The 24,899-nt window shown below is 42.3% G+C and overlaps 2 protein-coding genes across 7 annotated transcripts in view; one reads left to right on the top strand and one right to left on the bottom strand.

Moving 5' to 3' along the window:
- The window catches only part of LOC137634767 (sphingomyelin phosphodiesterase-like), a 138,299-nt gene extending 137,077 nt beyond the window's left edge, over window positions 1-1,222 (bottom strand). For 3 of the 4 annotated variants that reach the window (XM_068367290.1, XM_068367293.1, XM_068367294.1), the window contains exon 1: window positions 1,003-1,222. The gene's annotated coding sequence lies outside the window, so the exon portion shown is untranslated. The remainder of the gene's footprint in view (window positions 1-1,002) is intronic. The other variant, XM_068367291.1, reaches the window with a different exon arrangement.
- A 6,724-nt stretch (window positions 1,223-7,946) lies between these two features.
- LOC137634919 (uncharacterized) overlaps window positions 7,947-24,899 on the top strand; it is a 66,885-nt gene continuing 49,932 nt past the window's right edge. The window contains exon 1 of one of the 3 annotated variants that reach the window (XM_068367479.1): window positions 7,947-8,056. Coding sequence is in view for 1 of the 3 variants with exons in the window: in XM_068367478.1 (XP_068223579.1) it covers window positions 8,173-8,180 (8 nt within the window). In the remaining 2 variants the exon portion in view is untranslated. Of the gene's footprint in view, window positions 8,181-24,899 lie in introns of all 3 variants that reach the window. The other 2 variants (XR_011042591.1, XM_068367478.1) reach the window with 2 other exon arrangements.

Raw genomic sequence — 24,899 nt, 5'->3', positions numbered from 1 at the left:
GTGTGATTTTTATTTATTAAAATAAGGCCCAAATATGGCTTTTATTTTTGAATTCACTCTGCCGAGGAATCACAGGCATAGGCCTATAGGAAAATTTACAAAATTCCTTTTAAGATAAGTATTTCTGTCCCTAGTTAAAACAATTATAGATGTATTTATGGCATATTTGATGTGAGAGCGAGAGAGAGAGAGAGAGAGAGAGAGAGAGAGAGAGAGAGAGAGAGAGAGAGAGAGAGAGAGAGAGAGAGAGAGAGAGGCGTATTACAAAAAAGATTTTCAGTAAATATGGGTCAAGTTGCTTGGCCCACTGAGAGGTGTGACAACACTTGCAAACGATATTAATGATATATACCGTTATTCAACTTCCGCCTCTCTCTCTCTCTCTCTCTCTCTCTCTCTCTCTCTCTCTCTCTCTCTCTCTCTCTCTCTCTCTCTCTCATATATATATATATATATATATATATATATATATATATATATATATATATATATATATATATATATATAATCTAAACAATCAATTATTATAAATTATACGTAACTTATCCCAGACCTCGCTATGATACATTATTGTTGTTATTATTATTATCATTATTACTTGCTAAGCTACAACCCTAGTTGGAAAAGCCAGATGCTATAAGACCAGGGGCCCCAGCAGGAAAAAATAGCCCAGTGAGAAAGGAAACAAGGAAAAATAAAATATCTTCAGAACAGTAACATTTAAACAAATATCAATAATTCTTAGATGCAATAACTTCTGTTTACCATTGCTCAAAACCGCGGTTCTTCAAATATTTTAACTGTTCATTACTTCTCTTGTAGTGTATCTCCTTTCGTCACTGGGCTATTTTTCCCTCTTGGAGCCCTTGAGCTTATAACATCCTGCTATTTTAAATAGGGTTGTAGCTTGGGTTTAGTAATATCAAGTGTATATTACACTACAGTAACGATAAAACAATGACAAAAAAGGTAAATGCTTCATCAAACAAACGATGGACTTACTTGTATACCTTGCAGAACACTTCGACGTATGAGAGAATGTGTCCACCAGTTATATAAGAATAACACTAGTTAGGTTCTCAAATTTGTCCAATTGATATAATATTTCTATTTAGTTTATGTACAGTGAAATCAAAAGCAAGATTTAAATGACACGAAAGTGAGAAATGGTTGATAGAAACGAAGGAGATGTTTCCTTCACCAAGTTACGACACAAACTGAAGAGCGTTTGGTTTGGTGACGGTCACAGACTCACAATTCACATGAGCAGAGCCAAGCTGTTGGCGGGAGGTGGAGGAGGAGGAGGAGGAATAATAATCTTTGCCGTATCCTCATCTTTTACGCTATTTTATCCGCATTATATTATCAATATTCAATTCATCATCTCCAAATTCGTTATTAATATTGATTTTAATATTTTCCTGTCAATTAGTCACATCAGCAGAGCCAAGCTGTTGGCGGGCGGTGGAGGAGGTGGGGGTGGAGAAGGAGGAGGATCTTTGTCGTTTCCTCTCATCTTTTACGCTATTTTATTCCGCATTATATTATCAATATTGATAATTCATCATCCCCAAATTCATTATTAATACTAATTTCAATATTTCCCTGTCAAACAATCTCCCTCTTACGGGTTGCCAACACAAGGTAAAGGCAATCTAAAACGAACGAACCAACGAACTCTAGATTTGAAACTCCTCTATGGAACATTATTGAATTATTCCGCGTTCGATTGTTTTTTTTTTTTTTATTTTACTTCAAGAATAATAAAAAATGATATTGGTTTTACGAAATGGAAAATAATCCACAAATATCAAATATGGGAAACTTGGTCGTTTTATGACAGCTCACTTTCCATTCACGTCACCCACCTTACTGATTGGAAATGCGCGGGAGGATTAAAAGTCACATTAAAACTTTAACAATGTGAAAAGTATCCTGAACACCATTTGCTTACTAATCTCAGTTACTTTAGAAAGAACGTAGAACACATAATAAGAATACAAAATAGATGTAAGAACATGTCAGTATGACCTGTTTAATCTAAAAATTAATAAAAGTAAGACAGAAATGAAATATATATATATATATATATATATATATATATATATATATATATATATATATATATATATATATATATATATATATATATATATATATATATATATATATATATATATATATATATGCACCTTATGTAAATTGTGAATGAATTACATGTGATCATACAGTAAAAACAATAGACCATAGGCCTAAATATCACTGGTCTGGAAACGTTCGATTTAGAAACCCACGAATATTTAGTCACCATCTTCCTAAAAAAAAAGTGCTTGAGGGTACACTCGGGCTCACTATTCCATCTAATTTATCTTCCTCTTGTTTTGTTAGAGCTCTTACAGTTTATGTAGGAAATGTTTATTTTAATGTTGTTACTGTTCTTGAAATATTTAATTTTTCCTTGTTTCCTTTCCTCACTGGGCTATTTTCCCTGTTGGAGCCCCTGGGCTTATAGCATCCTACTTTTCCAACTAGGGTTGTAGCTCAGCAAGTAATAATGATAATAATTGTGGTGCTGCACATTCAATTGAAAGGTCAAGGTTCCAGGTTCCTCGTTGCTCTCTCCACAACACTGTGATTGTGGGCACACTACTAGATGAAGCTTAGTAGGTACAAAGCGCTGCATTTTGCAGAACATTCATTATCATTAGTTACCTTCTACACAGACAGCTCAGCTTGTATACTTTTACTTCTCTTACTTCTAGGACCTTTCCAATATACCGGGCAACCTATTTAGTAGGGGCTTCTAAATTCCCTATTTCTAAGATATTATTTCTAAATTTCCTTAACTCATTACAGTTAAAAATATGCCTCCCTACACAACACATAAAAAGTCTATCATTATCATTCCTATTTCTATAATGTTTACAAGCAGTAGTAGAATAAAATTTTGATTGAATATTTTTCATAGATTATTTTCTTTCCGTTTTGTAATATTTGATTTTTTATTTGAATAACTTGTAACATTATTGTATGATGAGCTTTGAATAATTTGTAATAAAAGTTTCCCTACAAACTGCTTATAATTATGCACCCATGTTGTCCAGCCAATAAATATTATTAAACTATAATCAAAGTCCAATGAGGATAACATACTGGTGGTAAGTAATCTGTTTGATAATCCTCATCAAACAGGAGGATTAACATTGACGGTGGATAACATACTTTGTGGTAGATACCTTACTATAGTAGAAATTCGACGGTAGATAGCATACTATAATAGCACCATTTTCTTTTAATTCTAGCATATCTAACCTTGTTTTCATAACTATTACAACTTCATCAGTGTCAAATTCTCCCATGTAATCTTTTCTACCATTACTATTCACAAACCTCAGTTTGGTCATCTCTGCTTTATTTTCTTCTGTCTATCTTTTAATTTCATTTGCCACTTTACTTTTTATTTCTTTTTTGAGTTCTTGTTTTTTATACTTTCTTACTTCTTCTATTCTAATATCATTTTTCTTGCATATTTCTATGATACAGTAGATACTTTCTCCCCAACATTCCCTATATGGTTCTCTTATTTGATCTTCCACTACCTCCTTAACTAACCGTTTGTCATCTGATGTTATGATATTATGATATAGCATCACCCTTTTATACTCTATTCTATTTTCAACGGCCAAATTCCTTTTTCAACTATTATCCCCCAGTATGGTGTGGTAGCAACCTGTTCAAATATTCATAATTTTGTACTGATTACTCTTTAGATCTTTCATTTCTTTTTCTTGTATTACACCCCATGTCTCAATATTTGCAAACATTGTAGGTAATACTACTATCTCATAGATCTTTAGTCTCACTGGCAATGCCAAATTTCCTACTCTGTTACTGTCTCAATACTTCCTAATTTCCTGTACCATGTATTCTATTTTTTATTCCATTTTGCTTATGCTGAGACTATGGTTTCCTTTATCTAAGCACCATTCTCCTAAGTATTTATATTCCTTAACTGTTCCTATCCTTCCATTTCTAACCACCCCATTCACCTCTTCTTATTTTGTATCAAGGTCAAGGTAAACATCTACAAGTAGTTAATGTCTAGGCCTAACCTGACCACAGATTCGATTACACATGACCCCATACCACATATTCACCTTTGGACTATCTCGGCGAAGTTCCCTAGTCACATGTGGATAATCTGATCCCCAGATTCTAACATTATGTTTTTAGTTTTCCTAAAATTTGAAAGGTTGTCTTGTCCAATAATATTAATAAGAAAAAAAATTGGTTTAGAAATGTTTGATTCTTGAAATTTTGTTCCAGCATGGTAAATGTAAACCCTTCAGTCTTTGTTTATCATTTGGATATTGTTGGTATGAGTTGCACTGTAGGCCTACTTTGACGGCTGCTTTTCCGGTCCCATACAGCAGAGGAACCCCACTCTCTACAGGACCTCCACTGTCGTTTTACCTTGTTCGTTCAGAGTATTCAACATTTCATATCACGCATTGCTCATTTACTGTTAAATCGTCATTGTCTAAAGCAGTTGTACAGTCGACGCTATTCACTAATAGATGATTCTAATACAGTAACTCACTAAATGTCAAAGCGTTTAATTCGTCATCCCTCCAAAAAATTAAGTCTCCACAAATAATTAATTTATTTTTCTCCATGATAATCATCTCAATGAATGCACAGAATTCTTCCAAGAAGATAACAGTATTTGTTCTCATTTTGAGATTTGAGTAACCTATATGAATAGAGTCCGACACCAGCCCTAGACCTACCCTCTCTCCGTATGTGAAAGAATTCTGTGATCTTAGCCTTGTCAAAATTATTTAACCATGTTTCAGATAATGCTAGTATGTCCAAATATTTCCCGTTTATCATTTCTCAAATTTGAATAGTTTTATTACCCACAAATTGTATATTTACATAGCCACAGCTGTTGACGCCCTTAGTATCCATGAACAGTATTTTCTGCTAGTCTTTTCAGTTTTAAGTCATAAGCTTTGCAATCTCTAGAATTTACTATTTTTTCATTTAGTTTATTTAACTATCTGCAGTTAATACGCTTTGACATTTACGAATTACACTCCTTGGTGGAATGTTTTCCTGAACATTTCCCGCAAACTTTATCATCATTCTTAGACTTGCAATCTTTTTCAAGATGTCTATACCTCCGACAGTGGTAGCAGGTGATCACGTGGTACCTATCACGCATAAGTAAACCATCGTAACAAAACTTTGTCCCCATTATCATGAATAGCCTCCGAACTTCAGGATCACATGTCAGCACATAGTGGCTAGTCCCACCTGAAGCATTTTTCTTCAGGGCTACACTTATCTTCTCATCTATATTTTGGATTTGGTCCAGGTAACGATTTCTTTGAATCAAGTAATTTACTACTTCATCTTCATCATTGTATGCATAGCATATTGTAAGGATATCGTCTTACCCTCCGTGTTTCCTCCCCCTGGTCTCTTTTCTGTATTTTGTATTTATTCCATAGTGGGTTTTTTGTATAACGATGTTGCGCTCTTTGAGAACTTTAGATTCATGTATAATAATGTATATTTCATTAGGCTACCGCCTTGGTATTTTATATTTATATTTGAATGAAAACAAATGATTGTGGCGGTTGGAAATCTTTCCCTCCCGGGCTATTTATCCGTCCGAACTCTAATGTAGTGACCGTTGCATGTTCAGTAAAATAAATTGTCAGTCTCTCTCTCTCTCTCTCTGCTCGTCTTGTCCTCACAAATATTATTTTTGGTTTTAATTTTTCGATTTTTCTCGTTTCAGTATCGGCAACCAATGTTTGAGTTTTGTTTGTAGCCTCTTCTCTGATCATTTTATTAGCAAAGTTTACAACATATCCATTTGAAGTTGACCCCGTGTTAAGTATAGGAATGTCCTTAAGTCCCTGTTCGACCCCGTGTTTTTTTGTCAGTAATTTTAGTTGGTGTATTTGTTAATTAAATTACCAACAGATGTTTTTCCTTACCTTTGTCATCATATGTCATTTTCTCCAGTTTTGGGTCCATCAATGATTGAGGTGTTGTCTTGTGGCGGACTATGTGCACTGTTGAACATAGTAGTTGTAAATGTCTAGGAGTTTTTATAGTTTATATATAATAGATTTATGTTAATGTTACTATTCTTTAACTTCTCTCGTAGTATATTTCCTTTCCTCACTGAGCTATTTTCCATGCTGGGGCCCTAAGGCTTATAGCATACTGCTTTTACAGCTAGGGTTGTTGTGGCTTAGCAAGTAATGGGCCTAATAATAATAATAATAATAATAATAATAATAATAATAATAATAATAATAATAATAATAATAATAATAATAATAATAATAATAATAATAAGTTGTACAGATTGGACTTTACATAATATAAGACGTTCCTCAGACGTTCTTGGCCATTTCAGTGGAGAATATTAATGTTTAATTGGTCTTGCAGATAATATGCCACGTATGCGTAACTCAAGGCGGATGTTTGAATCCTTATACATACATTCCTGTATGAGGGTAACATTGAAAGGCCAAAAATGTAATACAGCATTAAATGTCAGGTATATTTTCGTGACCGAAAAAAATTGCAATATCTTTGAATTGGATCAATGAAGACAGATGGTGTACTACTGTAGATTAATTATATCGCTTTTTTATGCACTGTTCGATTATATCTAATTAAATTACAGTGGCTGCCGGTAAAGGCTAGAATCGAATACTAGCTACTCTTACTAACGTTTAAGATACTGAACCAAATTATCTAAAAGAATGCCTGAATAAACTAGAACTAGAAACAAATGTTACCATAAGACACATGAGTGACAAACATAGGCTATCTGAACCAAGAACAAATAGTAAATTTGGTGAAAGGGCTTTTTGCTACTGTGCGCCTAGACATTATAATAAACTGCCAACTGAAATGAAGGACCTAAATGGAGCAATTGAATTTAAAAAGAAACTAAAGACATTACTTTTCACAAGATCATGTAATTTGGAAGATGCTACAATCAAACAATTGTATAAGTTATAATGAAAATGTTTCGTTAGATAATTGATATGGACCCGCCCGAGTAGTTCACTCGACTTCAGTGGAGGGTTGGATTTAAACCCCAAAACAAGTAAGTAAAGCAAGTATATAAATTTTGATACATATGTATAGGCTACACAACCACACATGTGAAACTTATTTGAGAATTCATGAACTGCTTTAATAGTCCGAGATAAATTACGTTCATTCACCTTTATATCTTGAACTGTCATTCTTATTCTAAATTCAGGACACCTCCCATTACATCTCCACCTACTGTACCTGTCTCTCCTCTTTGTAAGTTACAGCCTAGTTGGAAAAGCAAGATGCTATAAGCCCAAGGGCTCCAATAGGGAAAAATAGCCCAGAGAGGAAATGAAATAAGGAAATAAATAAATGATGAGAACAAATTAACAATAAATCATTCAAAAATAGTAACAACGTTGAGCATGAAAACTGGACATCGATGGATCATGAGCTCCTTTTACGCAAATATATTAATATTCCGTAACATATCCAATGTCAACGACCGTTACAGTCTTCAGTGGCGCCATCTATTGTAGAAGGTTGGTAGATTTTCTTCAAAAATTAACTCTTCTGATTTATGTGTCATTGCCTTGGAATTGTAAACAAAACATGATTCGCATACAGTGTTGCCAGCTATGGGAATTTATCCCTAGATTTGGGAATTTTTGGCTGTTTGATAGGGATATTCTGTGAAAATTTCTATGTAGAAGAAACAAAGATAAGTAAACCTTTATATTGCTGCAATTAGTTTGCTTGCACTTATATGAAGTATAGTGAGTAATTTCTATATTAGTGAAGCCTAAAAGATCAGAAGAAAGTATATTTGTGGAAACGGGGATTTTTTATTGCGAGTTTTGGGGATTTATGGACTAACCCATCTGGCAACACTGTTAATCACGTACAATTGTAAAGTGTTAACTGTGTGGTGACTGGTGATATGTAAATGGTTTTAGGCTAAAATATACTTGGCTTATTCAAGGTTAGTTATACCTAACATGAAATTGGAGTTAAGAGAAATAGTTTTAGACAAGAGGAGTGAAGAATATCAAACATTTGGAGCTAAAATATTAGTGATATAGAATTGAGATTCAAGCTATGATCAGGTAAGTTCTGTTATCTTCCATGTATTAGCTTGTCCCAAAGGATAATTTATCCAAGTATTAGTAACCTATTACGGATAGTTAGGAAACAAAATCAAACAGAATAAGATACCCATGAGTTTTTGTTCTTAGTTGTCCAAAACACTAGGGTGAAGGCCTACAGCATATAGTTGTTTAGGACAAGCGTAAGGTTTATTACTTGTCAAATACGTTTTCTTCAAGGGGAAAATGTGGATTCCCATCTGAAAGACGATAGTACGAAGATTAGTTTCACTATTAACGACGTGTTGGTGTAACCTTGCCAGGAATGAAGCTGGTTGGGAAGCAAACACAGGATAGAATTAGGGTAGCTGAAGATAAGTCGTTCTAAGGGTTTGGGGCCTTAAGCCCACCTGGTAAGTAGGTAGGTAAAATTATAGAATTGTACAATGAAGGGTTTGTAGAAAATAAGACTGATTTTTAATGTATAATGTGGTGTTTTTAACATTTTTAATAGTGATTCCTGGCAGAAATTAGTTGGCTTTGAAGAGAGCGTAATTTTTTCTGTAAGAAAAAGTAGGTTTTTTTTTTTTCCTAGGTTACATTGCCCTGTAATACAGTACAATAATATTTGATTGAGCTTGAAAACTTTTGGGTAAATATGTGATACAATACTGTACTTTAATTTCAAACCAATTACCTAAATGAACCATTCATTTTTCCTACTCACTATCTTGTGTTTTATGCATTTCTGACCATGGTTAATGGGGAAAACCACCCGTTTTCTAAGTGTTTGGACCCCATATATTAAGACAATAAGGCTAAGGGGATGCCAGTTGGATACTGGGCTTTTTGTGGGTATGGTAATGCCAAAAACAAGTGATTTGCAGCAATAATGATGGACAGAAATACTAAATAAACACAAGCGGATGAAAATTTAAGTAACAATTCTCTGTGAATAATTTCACGCCCTTTAATAGTTTTTGCTCTGCTGTGGCTCGCTTCGCTCCAAATAAACATAACCTCACTGCTCGTATGTTGTGGCAAGTGGTACATGGATGTGCTGTGCATCCCCTCTCCCCCCTTTGGTCACTTTCTGGGATATTTTTTAATTTCACATGACCAACAATAGCTATACACTGAACAGAGAACGTTTTCATCATAATCCATTGCCTCTATAGATTAAATTACACTAAATTTTTAAATGGATCGTACTTCCCTCTTGGAGACGTCTTTTCATGATGGTAGTGTAGTTGAAACTGAAGGGGAGGGTGGGAAATTGATTGCTGTTGCAGAACAACATCCAAGTCTGTGCATGAATATTTAGAAGCTTGTAATTGGTTAAAAAAGCCAGGTAATGATTACGTCATTGTAACGGAAAGCTCCCAAATCGATCAGAACCAATGCATGCATAATAACTCGCCATCAATCTCTCAAATGTAAACAATGGACTTGAAGTGAAAGATATATTTCACATTTTAACTGGATACGTAAGTTGTGTACTAGCTCCCATTAAACATAGAGAGAAGAATGGCAATCTAGCTAGCATTCATCCATTTCTTATAGTGAATTCCAGTTTTGCTAGTAGTTGAAGTATCATATATTAACCCTTTTACCCCCAGGCTATTTGGAACTTTCCAACCCTTAACCCCTAGGGGTTATTTTTTTTCAAGCACATTTTTCAGCATATATTTTTTTTAAATTGCTCTAACAGCCTTAATTTTCGTCATAGAGAGGTCAGATTGGTCTCATTCTCTTGGAAAATGCCTGAAGTTTCTCAAAAAATTATCAAAAATATGCAAAAAAAAGGTAAATAGCAGTTTTTTTGCAAGGACGTACCGGTACGTCCATGGGGGTAAAGGGATGAGTTTTGTGAAACGTACCAGTACGTCCTTTGGGGGTAAAAGGGTTAACCAAACTTTGTTTCCGTCTGTCATTGTCATACAAAAAGTCATCGTAATAAAAAAAAATTACTGTCATCAAAACAGAGTAACAGTAATGAAACACTGGAGCTCTTGTTTGTCAGGACTTCTGGATGCATAGATAACAAGAGTTTTCCATCCCATTTTCTATAGTATCGTTCGTAGTACAGTATTGTTCATCGTACAGTACTGTATTACAAATATTTCCTTACTTAATTGAGCTAATGATTTATTGGTATTTGTTCTGCCATTTGTTCGCTTCATTTTTGATTAAGCATTGTCTCAATGCTCCTATATTCTGGCAACTGGACTATGTTTTGCTATGCACATTATCCCCGTGGGCTAGTATTTTGGGGTCAAATTGTAGCTTCGTGCTTCTAGCATCAGTTGGAGCATGGACTTGGTTTCCATTTCCAATGATCAAACTAAATATATTAAACACACATTTCTATCCTAACATTTTATTATCAGTGTTATTCTGAACTACTAGCTGGAAGGTTACTCTACAGTATGTGATATGACAAAAGGAGCAAGATTTTTTTTTTTTTTAAATTTGTAACTTCGTCAATAGAGGTTTCCGTCATTAGTATATGGTATTTAACCCTTTCACCTCCAAAGGACGTACCGGTACGTTCTTGCAATACACTGTTATTTACATGTTTTTGCATATTTTTGATAACTTTATGAGAAACTTCTGGCATTTTACAAAAGAATGAGACCAACATGACCTCTCTATGAAATAAATTAAGGCTGTTAGAGCAATTTAAAAAATATATATAGCAAAATGTGTTGGAAATTTAACATTACCCTGGGGGTAAAAGGGATAAAATAGTATCCTGTTAAAGGTCTATAGTATTCAATTATGCAAGTTTCAATGTCCTAATGTTTCACCATTCTCTAATTGAACCGGTAGGTAAGGATAAGGCTCCTAGGTTTCGTTAAATGGGGAACCTTAGTTTAGATGGCATTCTAGTGTTTAATTTTTTAAAGTGGTTTTTCCTTGTAACTTCTTGAAATTTATAACTTCTAAAATTTGAAAAACATGGGTACATATTTTTTTGCATCAGACCAGGGTAAAATTTCAGTAATCTCCCACCCAGCCATTTTTTACGTGATTTTTTTTTTTTTTTTTTTAGTTTCCTTTATTGTGTTCCAATTTTATCTTCCCCAGAAGTATAGTTTTCTGATTGCTACCGCCCTACATACCGCAGTAATGGGTGTTACCCTGGTGGGAATTGAGGTTTTGGGTGGGGCGAAAGGAAAACTAATGATTTATGGAAGATTATAGCAGAAATCAAGAAAACAATGAGGAAACATGAAGAAAAAATTATTTCCATGTAAAAATAAGAGTGAAACACTACCTATGGAATAATTTCAGCAGAGGTACAGTGGAACCTCTACATACGATTGTCATTACATACGAATTTTCAATATTAATCTTACCCGATAATCATGTAGCTGTCAACTCTGTTGCCGACAGAAATCTACGGTCGGGATACGCCAGCGATCGCTATACAGGTGGGGGTGAACACCACAGCGCCATCTGTGGTCAGGTACTCCAGTACTTCTTGTCAACACCACCTCAATTTTTCCTCTGTCGTGCCTCCGGCTAGACCTACATGGATACGCTGTTGATTCTGGAGTTATTGCTCACGATTTGGTGATGTATTTGCTCTAGAGTTTAGCCTTCGCTATTCAGGAAGCTATATCATTAGCTTAGCAAGTTTTTGGAATTAATTTGATTTAATTTTTTATTTAATTTTGGTACGAAGAGAGTATGAACTCTCTTTCACTTTTAAATGGCCGACCCTTCCCTTAGACGGAAGTGTTGGTGTCGAAGAGAGTATAGATTCTCTTAATTTTGCTTAACAAAGTTATAGATTTATTTTATATCTCTCCGCCTTTTATAGGCCTCTTTGATTAACTTCCTTTTAATATAAACTTATTAAAATTAATTTTTATATTTGTTTATTTTCGACCTTTCCTAATAGTAGGTGGTCTTTTCTTGGAACCGAAGTTAATTAACATTGAGCCCGTCATTTCGTTTTTACCTGTTAACATATTATGCTATTTTAATGTTTTTGAAAGAATTTCTTTGATAGTCTTGTACTGTTTTCAAAGTTGAACTAACGTTTTGTTTTGTCTCTGCAGTTGTTGACGTTCAGAACGTTCAACTTGCGCTCTATCGTTACGATAGAGAGAGAGTCTATCACGGTGTCACGTTGCAGTAAGAGTAAACCGATTCTAGCGTTTTGTTCATTCTTTCTTAGCTTAAATGGTTTTAATTCTAATAAAGGAACTTTTTATTTGGGAAATCTTTCAGTTTTTTTCCTTTAACAATAATATGTTTTAACGATATATATAATTGGGCTCTTCTCTCAGGTGCTAAGTCAAGAGAGAGAGAGAGAGAGATAGAGACGGAGGGAGAGAGAGGAGGATAAACGTTTCGTTCAAGCGGGTAACGTTGTTATCGTTTTTGCTCTTCTCCCTAGTCTCTTTAGGGGAAGAAGGTAAACGTTTCTAGAGTTTTATTCTTGTTCTCAGGCTTTATGCGGTGAGAGATTTTAAACGTAGTTTATTTGATCTAGTGTTTAGTCTCTTTTCCAGCCACTGAATTATTTATCTTTCATTATGTTTTTCTGTTACATTGTAATACTGTTTTCGCAATTACTAACTTTTAATGAAGGATAGAATTGCGTGTTTCAGGTACAAACCACTTAAAGTTTCGAGTTCAGTGAAATAAGTGCAAACAGAAAATCAAAAGTGATAAAGTGATAAGCGCAAAGTGTTACAGTGTTGCGTTCGAGGGTTCGTCTGTTCGTGCCAGTTGTTCGCCTAGTCTGGGACCTCTTACAAGCTCCCAAGCCCAGGGGAGAAGTAATGTCGAAGGACTTATGGGTTCAGCAGGCCTTGATCGACGAACAGACGTTTCTCTCCGTGGTTTCGGGTGTTACCAACTCACGTAGCCGACGTGATCACCCCACCCACACAAAGACGAGAGAGCCCTTTTATTCCTCGTCTGCGGAAGAGGTTTCTCGCAGAAACCATGGACCAAATCTTGCAGCTTTTAAGTGCAAGTCGGTCCCTTCCGCGCAAGTCCAACTCCTAGGTGGTGCCATTAGCACTGGGTCAGTTCGGACTTGCTGCAGTACGACAACTGCACACCCCCCAGAGAGGCAAGGTGGTATCGCAACAGACAGTAACTCCGTCTGTTGCCGCACCAGCTGTTTTAGACCCTCAGTTTCAACGGACAGTAGCTCCGTTTGTTGTTGTCTTTCTTAAACTCTAGTGGTCTATGCTGCTGACAATGCAGTCTCAGCTTGCGGTGTTGATGCAGGAGTTTCAGGCAGAGAAGGTTAGCACACCTCCTCCTGCGAGCGCTCATGAGGCAGCCGCCTCAACTCCACCTCTGCGCAGTCCACCCTGCCAGACGTATGATGTTGAGGTTCCTCAACCTACCTCCACGCGTGAGCTGCCGCATTGGGAGTTGCCAGATACCAGCGCTGTGCAGCAACCTCCACTTTCCTTGAGGCAGGAGCCTCTTGCTATGCGGCAACCTCCTCAACACTTGAGGCAGGAGCCTTATGCTTTGCAGCAACCTCCTCTACCCTTGAGGCAGGAGCTTCATGTGTTGCGACAACCTCCTCCATCCTCGAGGCAGCAACCTCTTGCGTTGCGGCAACCTCCACCATCCTTGAGGCAGCAACCTCAACTCTTGCGGCAGCCACCTCCACTCTTGAGGCAAGAACCTCAACTCTTGAGGCAAGAGCCTCAACTCTTGAGGAACCTCATGCTATGAGGCAGCCGCCTCAACGCATGCAGCAACCGCATTCTTCACAGCATGAGCCTCTCTCTGCGCAGCTACCTCCTCAACCCTTGAGGCAGACGCAACTCTTGAGGCAGGAACCTCTCAGGAGCCTCATGCTATGCGGCATCCTCCTCAAACCATGAGGCAGGAGCCTCATGCTATGCGGCATCCTCCTCAACCCATGAGGCAGGAGCCTCATGCTATGCGACATCCTCCTCTACCCATGAGGCAGCCTCATGCTATGCGGCATCCTCCTCAACCCATGAGGCAGGAGCCTCATGCTATGCGGCATCCTCCTCAACCCATGAGGCAGGAGTCTCATGCTATGAGGAGCCTCATGCTATGCGGCATCCTCCTCAAACCATGAGGCAGGAGCCTCATGCTATGCGGCAACCGCCTCAACCCATGAGGCAGGAGCCTCATACTATGCGGCATCCTCCTCAACGCATGCGGCATAAGCCTCATCCCTTGCAGCTTGAGCCTCATCCCATGCAGCATGAGTCTCATACCATGCAGCATGAGCCTCATCCCATGCAGCATGAGCCTCATCCCATGCAGCATAAGCCGCACGCCATGCAACATGCTCTGCTTACCTTACAGCATGCTCTACATACAGCATGCTCTGCATACAGTATGCTCTGCATACCTTACCGCATGCTTCTCAGTCACACATCTTTGGTTGTTGCCAACTCACTAGACTGTCAAGCAGTTTCATAACGTTGCCTTCTAGTCTGCTGCTTTTGCACCAGTGAAACCCTCACTGAGAGAACTTAGCTTTTCTCGGATATGGTTCCTGTAGATGAAAAAGTGCTATTCTCCCTCCTTCTGATTTTCTCTTGAGGACTCTGTCATTTGGAGAGGAGCCTTTAGCTGCTTAGCCTCCTATGGACTTTTATTTAAGCATAGCATGCTTCCAGGGAGGGTAATGGTTCCACTTCAGTCGCTAACCCCGTCTGTTACCACACCTGCTCCCATAGACCTTGAGCTGTGTTGCAAGACATGCAGTCCAAGCTTAGTCCTTGTTAGAGGATCTTTTGTTTACGGAGTCAGTGTGTCACTGGGAAGACGTTCAACAACCAGCAGAAGTGACTTGTTGTGACGCAGTGCGGCAACCTCAGCAACCCGATAAGGAGTTGTCTGTACGACCCAGACAGTCTAGACAGCTTCGGGTTGTCACTGTACTTCCTCGCTTCCCCATGGTTGACAGTTCACAGACTGTGCAGCAGTACCATGATCTTGTGTCCGGCTCCATCAGACGACTAGCTTTTAAGAGCTCCCACAAGTCGTCGCTGTCTGGAGATTCTCAGATGGACTATGGATCTGACCAAGGAACTGGGCCTCCTGGTCAATTTTGAGGAGTCCCAGCTCGTCCCATCCCAGACCATTGTCTACCTGGGTATGGATCTTCAGAGTCGAGCTTTTCGGGCTTTTCCGTCGGCCCCAAAGATATACTAAGCCCTAGATTGCATCCAGAGCATGCTGAGAAGGAACCGATGCTCAGTCAGGTAGTGGATGAGTCTAACAGGGACACTTTCATCGCTGGCCCTGTTCATCGAGTTAGGGAGACCCCACCTCCCCCCCTTCAGTATCATCTAGCGGCTCACTGGATAAAGGACATGACGCTAGAGACGATCTCAGTTCCTGTTTCCGAAGAGAGGAGGTCTACTCTCACGTGGTGAAAGAACAGCTTTCTTCTCAAGGAAGTCTACCTTTGGCTGTTCAGAAACCCGACCGCCGTCTCTTCTCTGACGCATCAGACACGGGCTGGGGTGCGACTTTGGACGGACAGGAATGCTCGGGAACATGGAATCAGGAGCTAAGGACACTTCACATCTATTGCAAGGAGCTGTTGGCGGTTCATCTGGCCTTGATAAACTTCAAGTCCCTCCAGCTTAACAAGGTGGTGGAGGTGGACTCTGACAACACCACAGCCTTGGCTTACATCTCCAAGCAGGGAGGGACTCATTCGTGGAAGTTGTTCTAGATCGCAAGGGACATCCTCATCTGGTTAAAAGATCGAAAGCTCACGCTGGTAACGAGGTTCATTCAGGGCGATATGAATGTCATGGCAGATCGCCTTAGCCGGAAGGGTCAGGTCATCCCCACAGAGTGGACCCTTCACAAGAATGTTTGCAGCAGACTTTGGGCCCTGTGGGGTCAGCCAACCATAGATCTGTTCGCTACCTCGAAAACCTAGAGGCTCCCGTTGTATTGTTCTCCGATTCCAGACCCAGCAGCAGTTCACGTGGATGCTTTTCTGCTGGATTGGTCCCATCTCGACCTGTATGCATTCCCGCCGTTCAAGATTGTCAACAGGGTACTTCAGAAGTTCGCCTCTCGCAAAGGGACACTGCTGACGTTGGTTGGCTCCGCTCTGGCCCGCGAGAGAATGGTTCATAGAGGTACTGCAATGGCTGGTCGACATTCCCAGGACTCTTCCTCTAGGAGTGGACCTTCTACGTCTACCTCACGTAAAGAAGGTACATCCAAACCTCCACGCTCTTCGTCTGACTGCCTTCAGACTTTCGAAAGACACTCAAGAGCTAGGGGCTTTTCGAAGGAGGCAGCCAGAGCGATTGCCAGAGCAAGGAGGACATCCACTCTCAGAGTCTATCAGTCTAAAGGGGAAGTCTTCCGAAGCTGGTACAAGGCCAATGCAGTTTCCTCATCCAGTACCACTGTAACCCAGATTGCTGACTTCCTGTTACATCTAAGGAACGTAAGATCCCTTTCAGCTCCTACGATTAAGGGTTACAGAAGTATGTTGGCAGCGGTTTTCCGCCACAGAGGCTTGGATCTTTCCACCAACAAAGATCTACAGGACCTCCTTAGGTCTTTTAAGACCTCAAAGGAACGTCGGTTGTCCACTCCAGGCTGGAATCTAGACGTGGTCCTAAGGTTCCTTATGTCATCAAGATTTGAACCTCTCCAATCAGCCTCTTTTAAGGACCTCACATTAAAAACTCTTTTCCTCGTGTGCTTGACAACAGCTAAAAGAGTAAGTGAGATCCACGCCTTCAGCAGGAACATAGTTTTCACATCTGAAACGGCTACATGTTCCTTGCAGCTCGGTTTTTTGCTAAAACGAGCTTCCTTCCCGTCCTTGGCCTAAGTCGTTCGAGATCCCAAGCCTGTCCAACTTGGTGGGGGACGAACTGGAGAGAGTACTTTGCCCAGTTAGAGCTCTTAGGTACTATCTAAAAAGGTCATAACCTTTACGAGGACAATCAGAAGCCTTATGGTGTGCTATCAAGAAGCCTTCTCTTCCAAGGTCTAAGAACTCAGTTTCTTACCTATTCAGGCTCCTGATTAGGGAAGCACATTCTCATCTGAAGGAAGAAGACCTTGCTTTGCTGAAGGTAAGGACACATGAAGTGAGAGCTGTGGCTACTTCAGTGGCCCTCAAACAGAACCGTTCTCTGCAGAGTGTTATGGATGCAACCTATTGGAGAAGCAAGTCAGTGTTCGCATCATTCTATCTCAAAGATGTCCAGTCTCTTTACGAGAACTGCTACACCCTGGGACCATTCGTAGCAACGAATGCAGTAGTAGGCGGGGGCTCAGCCACTACATTCCCATAATCCCATAACCTTTTTAACCTTTCTCTTGAATACTTTTTATGGGTTGTACGGTCGGCTAAGAAGCCTTCCACATCCTTGTTGATTTGGCGGGTGGTCAATTCTTTCTTGAGAAGCGCCGAGGTTAAAGGTTGTGATGAGGTCCTTTAGTATGGGTTGCAGCCCTTTATACTTCAGCACCTAAGAGTCGTTCAGCATCCTAAGAGGACCGCTACGCTCAGTAAGAAAGACGTACTTAATAAAGGCAGAGTAATGGTTCAAGTCGTCTTCCTTACCAGGTACTTATTTATTTTATGTTATTTTTGAATAACTAATAAAATAAAATACGGGATACTTAGCTTCTTTGTTAACATGTATGCTGGTCTCCACCCACCACCCTGGGTGTGAATCAGCTACATGATTATCGGGTAAGATTAATATTGAAAAATGTTATTTTCATTAGTAATATAAATTTTTGAATATACTTACCCGATAATCATGATTTAATTGACCCACCCTTCCTCCCCATAGAGAACCAGTGGACCGAGGAAAAAATTGAGGTGGTGTTGACGAGAAGTACTGGAGTACCTGACCACAGATGGCGCTGTGGTGTTCACCCCCACCTGTATAGCGATCGCTGGCGTATCCCGACCGTAGATTTCTGTCGGCAACAGAGTTGACAGCTACATGATTATCGGGTAAGTATATTCAAAAATTTATTTTACTAATGAAAATAACATTTTTCCAACACCCAAAGTAAAATTCGATCAAATTTTCGTCTTGACACCCGAAGTCTTGCTCTAACATCCGACATAGATCAGACGTGTAGAATTTTCTCGAAGCGTCGATCGCAGTTTCTTGTTTACGCCGGTAGACGGCAGCACGTCGGAGGGGCGCCAATCGAGCGTCGGATATTTCTGTATTATGCAATTGTATTAATTTTATGTGTAATTATGTGCAGCAATTTATTAAAGAGTTATCATGGGTTTTTGGGCTGAGGAACGAATTATAAAAATTACAGTGTATTCTCATGGGAATATTTGCTCCAACATACGATCGTTTTTATATACGAAGCAGTTCCCGGAATGAATTAAAATCGTATGTATAGGTACTACAGTACCTCTTTCGAGCACCGATTTCTAAATATTTAACTTGGACATGGTCTCCTAAGCATTGTAATTTGCTGCATCTCTAATGTGCTTTGCTCACTAAGTAAATCTAATATTACTACTATTCTGTCATGTGAAGTGGTAGCCTACCTGTATGTGCTGTGTAAGCCAGCTGCGTGGATCACTATTTAATGAACCGTAATGTTTTAGCATTGTTAAGTTGACATAGGATACCATATTGTTCAACCTTGTCAGCTGGAGGAGTCTGGTGTTTCAGGGTGAAGGGTACAATAGCATTGGAACGACCGGCGTTGCAGGAAACCCCAAATTACATTACAGGTCTAATGTGTTTACAAATTTTGGTGTGATAAATTAACATAAGTAGGACACTTATTATCTTGGGAAGAACACCGTGGTTACGTAAAATTTTCAAAGTTTCGGAATTATTACTTAAAATAAAACTGTGTTGAATTTGATCAGTTTACAAACCTCACAACTGTCGATCATAAGACTCATGAATGAAATGAGGAATTGAGGCTCTTTTCATTTTTTAATGACTCATGAAAATCTAATAAAACCTGTTGCTTAATATGTATCTAGCATCTGATTGGGCAATCTGAGAAGAGGCATAGTCAAATACAGTAGTCATAGATAAAGATGGGTAAAGTGCAACTCGTAGGTAAACAGGTCTTGGTCATAAAACTCGTGCTTTGAAAATCGCAAAAATTCACTAGCCAATAGTACAGTAATGCATTTTTGTTTCGTAACTGAAATACAAACCACGCTATTTAATATGGGTAATTACTTTCGGCGTAGCTGAAATGACGAGCCATTAGAATTTTAACGAGGGTTTACTACCCCACCGCTAGTTAGCGGTGGTTAGGGAGGGTAGCTTGCTCCCCCCCCCCTACACACACACACCTGTGCTTGAGCTCACTTTGCTCTTTGCTCAGGTGGTAGTCGGATGTGTCCGCTGTCACTCTCGCCTTCTTTGACAGCCATTGCTAATCTTTTGTTTGCTTTTCCCTTGACAGTGTGTGTGAAAAGTTGGCCTCTGCGATGCGTAAGTGTCCTGGTTTACCTGACTGACCGCCCTTGTGGTACGTATATGTCGGCGGTCGAACCGGACCCCCACACCTTGTGTCCTTATAGTAGGGGCGAACGGTGTGATAAGAATAATGTGTGTGGTGAGTGTAGGGAGTGGTCTACCTCCCAGTGGGAGAGATTTTCCCGGCGCCGGAAGTAGTAGTCCAGACTGGATATTTCTCCTTCGAAGGTTTCTTTGAAAGGAGAAAATCCCAAGGGCTCTTCTTCCCTGGCCCAAACCTCCTCCAAAGCTCCCACTCGATCGGTTTCTTTCGAGAAACTGTTGAGTGGTAGCGTAGGGCGTAGTTCTGTTGACGATCTCAGGGTTTGGGAGAGGGAGTTACCTCCCATAGCGAGGCAGCTCCTCCTCCTCCCGCGGGGGAGTATTTAAAAGTAAATGTGACATAATGTTTTGTTGCAACTTTGGGCTTCCTTGGGGCTTGAGGGTTTGCCCTCCAAGGAAGCCTTGTTTGACATGATCAGGTTGGGGGCAGCTGTCAAACAATCGCCGACTTTAGCAGAGGTTGATCCTCTGTCTATCATCGACGTTGTTGTGGCAAAGGCTTCCGATGAGTTGTATCAAACCTCTGCTCCTGATGTTGCTGATGTAGCTGAAGGCTTAGTTCCCCCCTCCGAACATCTTTCGAGGGAGGAGCTAAGTCCAACAGTTTCTCCTGCTGTTGATTCTCCCCCTCGGGGGAGTTCACTCGCAGAGACTCCTCTTCGGAGGACTGCTGATGGTCAGCCTGCTAACCCCACGGCCCCCAGAGGGCGTATAAGGCGTAAAGCCCGCCTTCCTTCACCTCGCAAGGGTGTTAGGAGGCGCCTCTTTGGTTCATCATCTTCGCAGTCTGCCGCAGAGGAACCTCGCCGTTGTTCGCCGACTCTACCAGCTACATCCCTGGACCTCTCCGCAGATCATTCGCGATCTCCTTAGGTGGAAGTTCGTCCTTGCAAAGGACACGCCGACCTTCCACCCGCCAGACCTGCTAACCTGCCGTCGCCGTTCCTGGCTGCTGACGCGCTGTGGGCGCCAACTCACCCCGTTGTAAAACGGGCAACGGTCCCTTCGGGGCACAATTGCGCAACTGCGCGCAAGCGCTTGCCTGCTGAAGTTCCTGTTATAATGCGCCAGCGCTCACCTGAACACCAACACACTCCTGTTCGCCAGCGCGCTGCTGCGCGCCTTCATCTTGATGTGCGCTATGCGCACCCCTGTTCTCCTGCGCGCCCACGATCTTCTGATCTGGGCGCAAAGGGGAAGGTAACCTCTTCCCCTGCTCGCCAGCGCTCTCTAACGCGCCATCAATCGCCGACGTGCCATTGGACCCCGCCTGCTCGCCATCCTTCACCTGTGCGCCATCCTTCACCTGCGCGCAGTTTCTGACGCGCACCCACGAGTTTGCACATGCGCGCCCACCTCTACAACCAGATGTGTGCTCTCATGCGCGCCCGAGCGCAAGGGATATATCTCCTGCGCGCGCGCCCCCCACGTTATCGTGAGCGCTCATCCAGCCTTCTGCGCGCCCTCTGCAATCTCCGGCGCGCGCCCCTGTGCGCCCTCGTGCCCACGCGCGCTCTCGCCATCGCGCGCGCAAACAATCTCCCGCGCGCTACTCAGGGCAAATCCTATCGTGCCAGTGCGAGGCTGCAGGACGCCGCGCGGCCAGATCATCATCATTGCGTCCCCTCCCCCCTGCAAGCGCAGGACAGCGCGCTCACCAGAGGGAGGGAGGATTCTGGATAGGTCCAGGGACTTTTCTCATTCTTCTTCTTTTCAGGCAAACCCTCCTTTGGTAACTCCTATAGATCGAACGATCCCCTTCCCTCCAGAGAGTGTTTCTGACAGCACAGTTGTCAGTCAGCAGCCCTGTTTCGGGTCCGTAGTCAGAGCGGTCATGCAGGCTTTTAAGCCTCTTCTCTCTGAACTGAGCCACAAATCAGTGGCAGCTTCTACTCCCCTGAAGAGGAAGAGAGGAGTATCTGACGTGGTAACTTCTCCAAGGGCGGAGCTGACTCCTCGGAAGTCTTTGAGGAAGGCCTCCTCACTCCCTCAGACTTTCACTCCCTCCCCGTCGGACGAAGATTTCCCGTCCTCAGGGGAGTCACGCGAGGTGAGGCGTTCCCCCATCGCACCAATGAGGGAAACCCCACCTCACGCAGGGAAGTTTTCTCGGGTAGGGGTGGAGAAGAGCCTCCCACTATCACTGTTGGAGTCCTGCATCCCTCCCAGGAGGGAGTCGAAGGACTCCAAGACTTTACCTAAGTCATCTTCAAGGATGAGACCAGAGCCAGCCAAGCCCTCAGAGAACGTCCACGAGTCCTCCCAAGAAGAGCCTTTGGGGACAGGAGACTTCACCGCTAGCCCTTCAGGAGGAGAGCTACAGGAATCAGAGCATGCGTTCTGGCAGGTTCTGACCTTTATGAGGAATCTCAATGGGTTCGTGGATCCAGAGATTACCCCTAGTGAGAGCAAGGACACGGTTTTGGACCGAGTCTTTGGTAACAAACTCCTCCCGCCTCCTCGTGTCCATCAGAGTAGGTACTTTGACATCATGGAGGAGACTTGTTTAGTTCTTCCCTTACACCACTCTTTGGAAGAGCTTACCAGGGGAGTCCCTCTAGAGAGACTCTCCAACCGGCAAGTATCGTTCTCGGCGACGGAGATCCTTAGCCAGGAGAAGGTGGCGAAGTGTGCCATGCAGGCAACTTCGTGGCTGGACTTCTGGCTACGGTCTCTGGGCATCCTGTTACGATCTGAGGACTTGTCCAAAGAGAGTACCAGGAACACCATGGAGACCTTTTTACTCTCAGGCACTCGTACAGTCGAGTTTCTAGCCCACCAAGTCTCGAACTTGTGGGCTAATACCATCTTGAAATGTCGAGATGCGGTGTCTGAGAGATTCCACCAAAAGGTCCCCAGTACCGAGATTAGCAGGCTCAGACATTCTTCCATCTTGGGGAAGAATTTGTTCAAGCCTAAGGACGTGGAGCAGCCGGTTGAGAGGTGGAGGAAGTCCAACCAGGACTCTCTCCTACATAGAGCTTTAATATCGAGGCCCTATAAACCTCCAGCAACCCAGCAACCACTTCCTACCAAGACCACGAAACCGGCAGCTACAGCGAAGACAACGGTGTCTAACACTTGAAGTCCTCCAGGGGAGGAAAGAATCCTAGGGGGAGTGGCCAAGGCCGCAAATGCTAGGATTGGCAGTCCCCCTGCATGTCCACCAGTGGGGGGATGCCTACAAAGTTGTGCAAACAGGTGGCAGCAACTAGGGGCCGATTCCTGGACGATTTCCGTAATCAGTCATGGATATCGCGTCCCGTTCACAACATCTCTACCTCCCCTGACCGCGAATCCAGTGTCGTTGAGCTCCCTTGCCATGGGATCGGCAAGGGGGCAAGCCCTTCGGGCATAAGTCGAGACCATGTTGAAGAAGGGCACTCTCCAAGAGGTCGTCGATGGGTCCCCAGGCTTCATCAGTCGACTTTTTCTTGTAAAGAAGGCATCTGAAGGCTGGAGACCAGTCATCGACCTCTCAGCTCTGAACAGGTTTGTCAAGTAGACCCCGTTCAGCATGGAGACGGCAGACACGGTCAGACTTGCAGTGAGACCGCAAGACTTCATGTGTACACTGGACCTGAAGGACTCGTACTTCCAGATCCCAGTCCATCCGTCTTCAAGGAAGTACTTGAGATTCAGCCTAGACAACAAGATCTACCAGTTCAAGGTGCTGTGTTTTGGTCTCTCCACAGCACCACAGGTTTTCACCAGAGTGTTCACCCTAATATCGTCGTGGGTACACAGGATCGGCATCCGTCTCCTCTGTTATCTGGACGACTGGCTGATCCTAGTAGACTCGGAGTCAGCCCTTCTTCGACACCGAGACAAACTTCTGGGACTTTGCCAAGATCTGGGGATCATGGTAAATCTCGAGAAGTCTTCTCTGCTTCCTACTCAAAGACTGGTATGATCATAGACACCAATCTCCACAAAGCCTTCCCATCAGACGACAGGATAGCAAGGCTGAGGAGGGTCGCGAGTCCTTTCCTCAGACGAGAAGAGCTCCCAGCCCAATCGTGGTTACGTCTCCTCGGTCACCTCTCATCCTTGGCCCGTCTAGTTTCCAACGGTCACCTTAGAATGAGATCTCTCCAATGGCGACTCAAGTCCCGGTGGAATCAAGGTCACGATTCCCCGGACGTCATGATCCCTATGGGTCCTGCGGTACAGACGGACCTTCAGTGGTGGGTGACAGACTAGAACCTACGAAGGGGAGTGGATCTTCTCGTCCTCCCCCCGGATTTGATGCTGTTTTCGGACGCCTCAAAGAAAGGGTGGGGGGGCCCACGTTCTGCACCACAGGACCTCAGGCCTGTGGTCAGAATCAGAAAAGTGCCTCCATAGAAATCTGCTAGAAATGAAGGCCCTATTCCTGGCCCTTCAACAGTTCCAACAATACCTGGCTGGTCACTCTGTGGTGGTGTTGAGCGACAACACCACAGTAGTTGCTTACATCAACAAGCAAGGAGGTACCTTTTCAGAGCAGCTATTCCATCTCGCAGTAGAGATACTGAGATGGACCCAAGTCCACTCGATTCCACTATCGGCTCGCTTCATTCCAGGCAAGAGGAATGTGCTCGCCGACAGTCTGAGCAGAGCATATCAGATAGTGAGTACCGAGTGGTCTTTGGATCATCTAGTAGCCAACAAAATCCTGACTTTGTGGGGTTCCCTGACTGTAGATCTGTTCGCTACAGTGCTGAACTTCAAGCTCCCGCTGTACTGCTCCCCAGTCCCGGATCCCAAGGCACTCTGGCAAAATGCCCTCCAACAACAGTGGGACAACATCGACGTATACGCCTTTCCCCCGTTCTGTCTGATGAGGAGGGTACTCAACAAGACCTGAATATCGGTCAATCTCTCGATGACCCTTATAGCTCCTCTATGGCATCACGCGGAATGGTTTCCAGACCTGCAACTCCTAACGGAACTTCCGAGAGAACTCCCTCCACGACACGAGCTACTCAAACAACCACACGCCAACATCTTTCACAAAGCCGTAGCATAGCTTCGACTTCACGCCTGGAGGCTATCCAGCATCTCCTCGCGGAGAGAGAGGATTTTCGCAACAAGCTGCGAACAGGATGTCTGTAGACCTGCGAAGGTCATCCGCAGGGGTCTACCAGGCAAAGTGGCGAGTTTTCTGTGGTTGGTGTCGTGGAAGGGGTATCTCTCCACTCGATGCCTCTATTCC

This window comes from Palaemon carinicauda, chromosome 45, assembly GCF_036898095.1.
Source record: "Palaemon carinicauda isolate YSFRI2023 chromosome 45, ASM3689809v2, whole genome shotgun sequence".
NCBI lineage: Eukaryota > Metazoa > Arthropoda > Malacostraca > Decapoda > Palaemonidae > Palaemon > Palaemon carinicauda.
The sequence above is the reverse complement of the archived record's forward strand: the minus strand, read 5'-3'. Positions and strand labels throughout refer to the sequence as shown.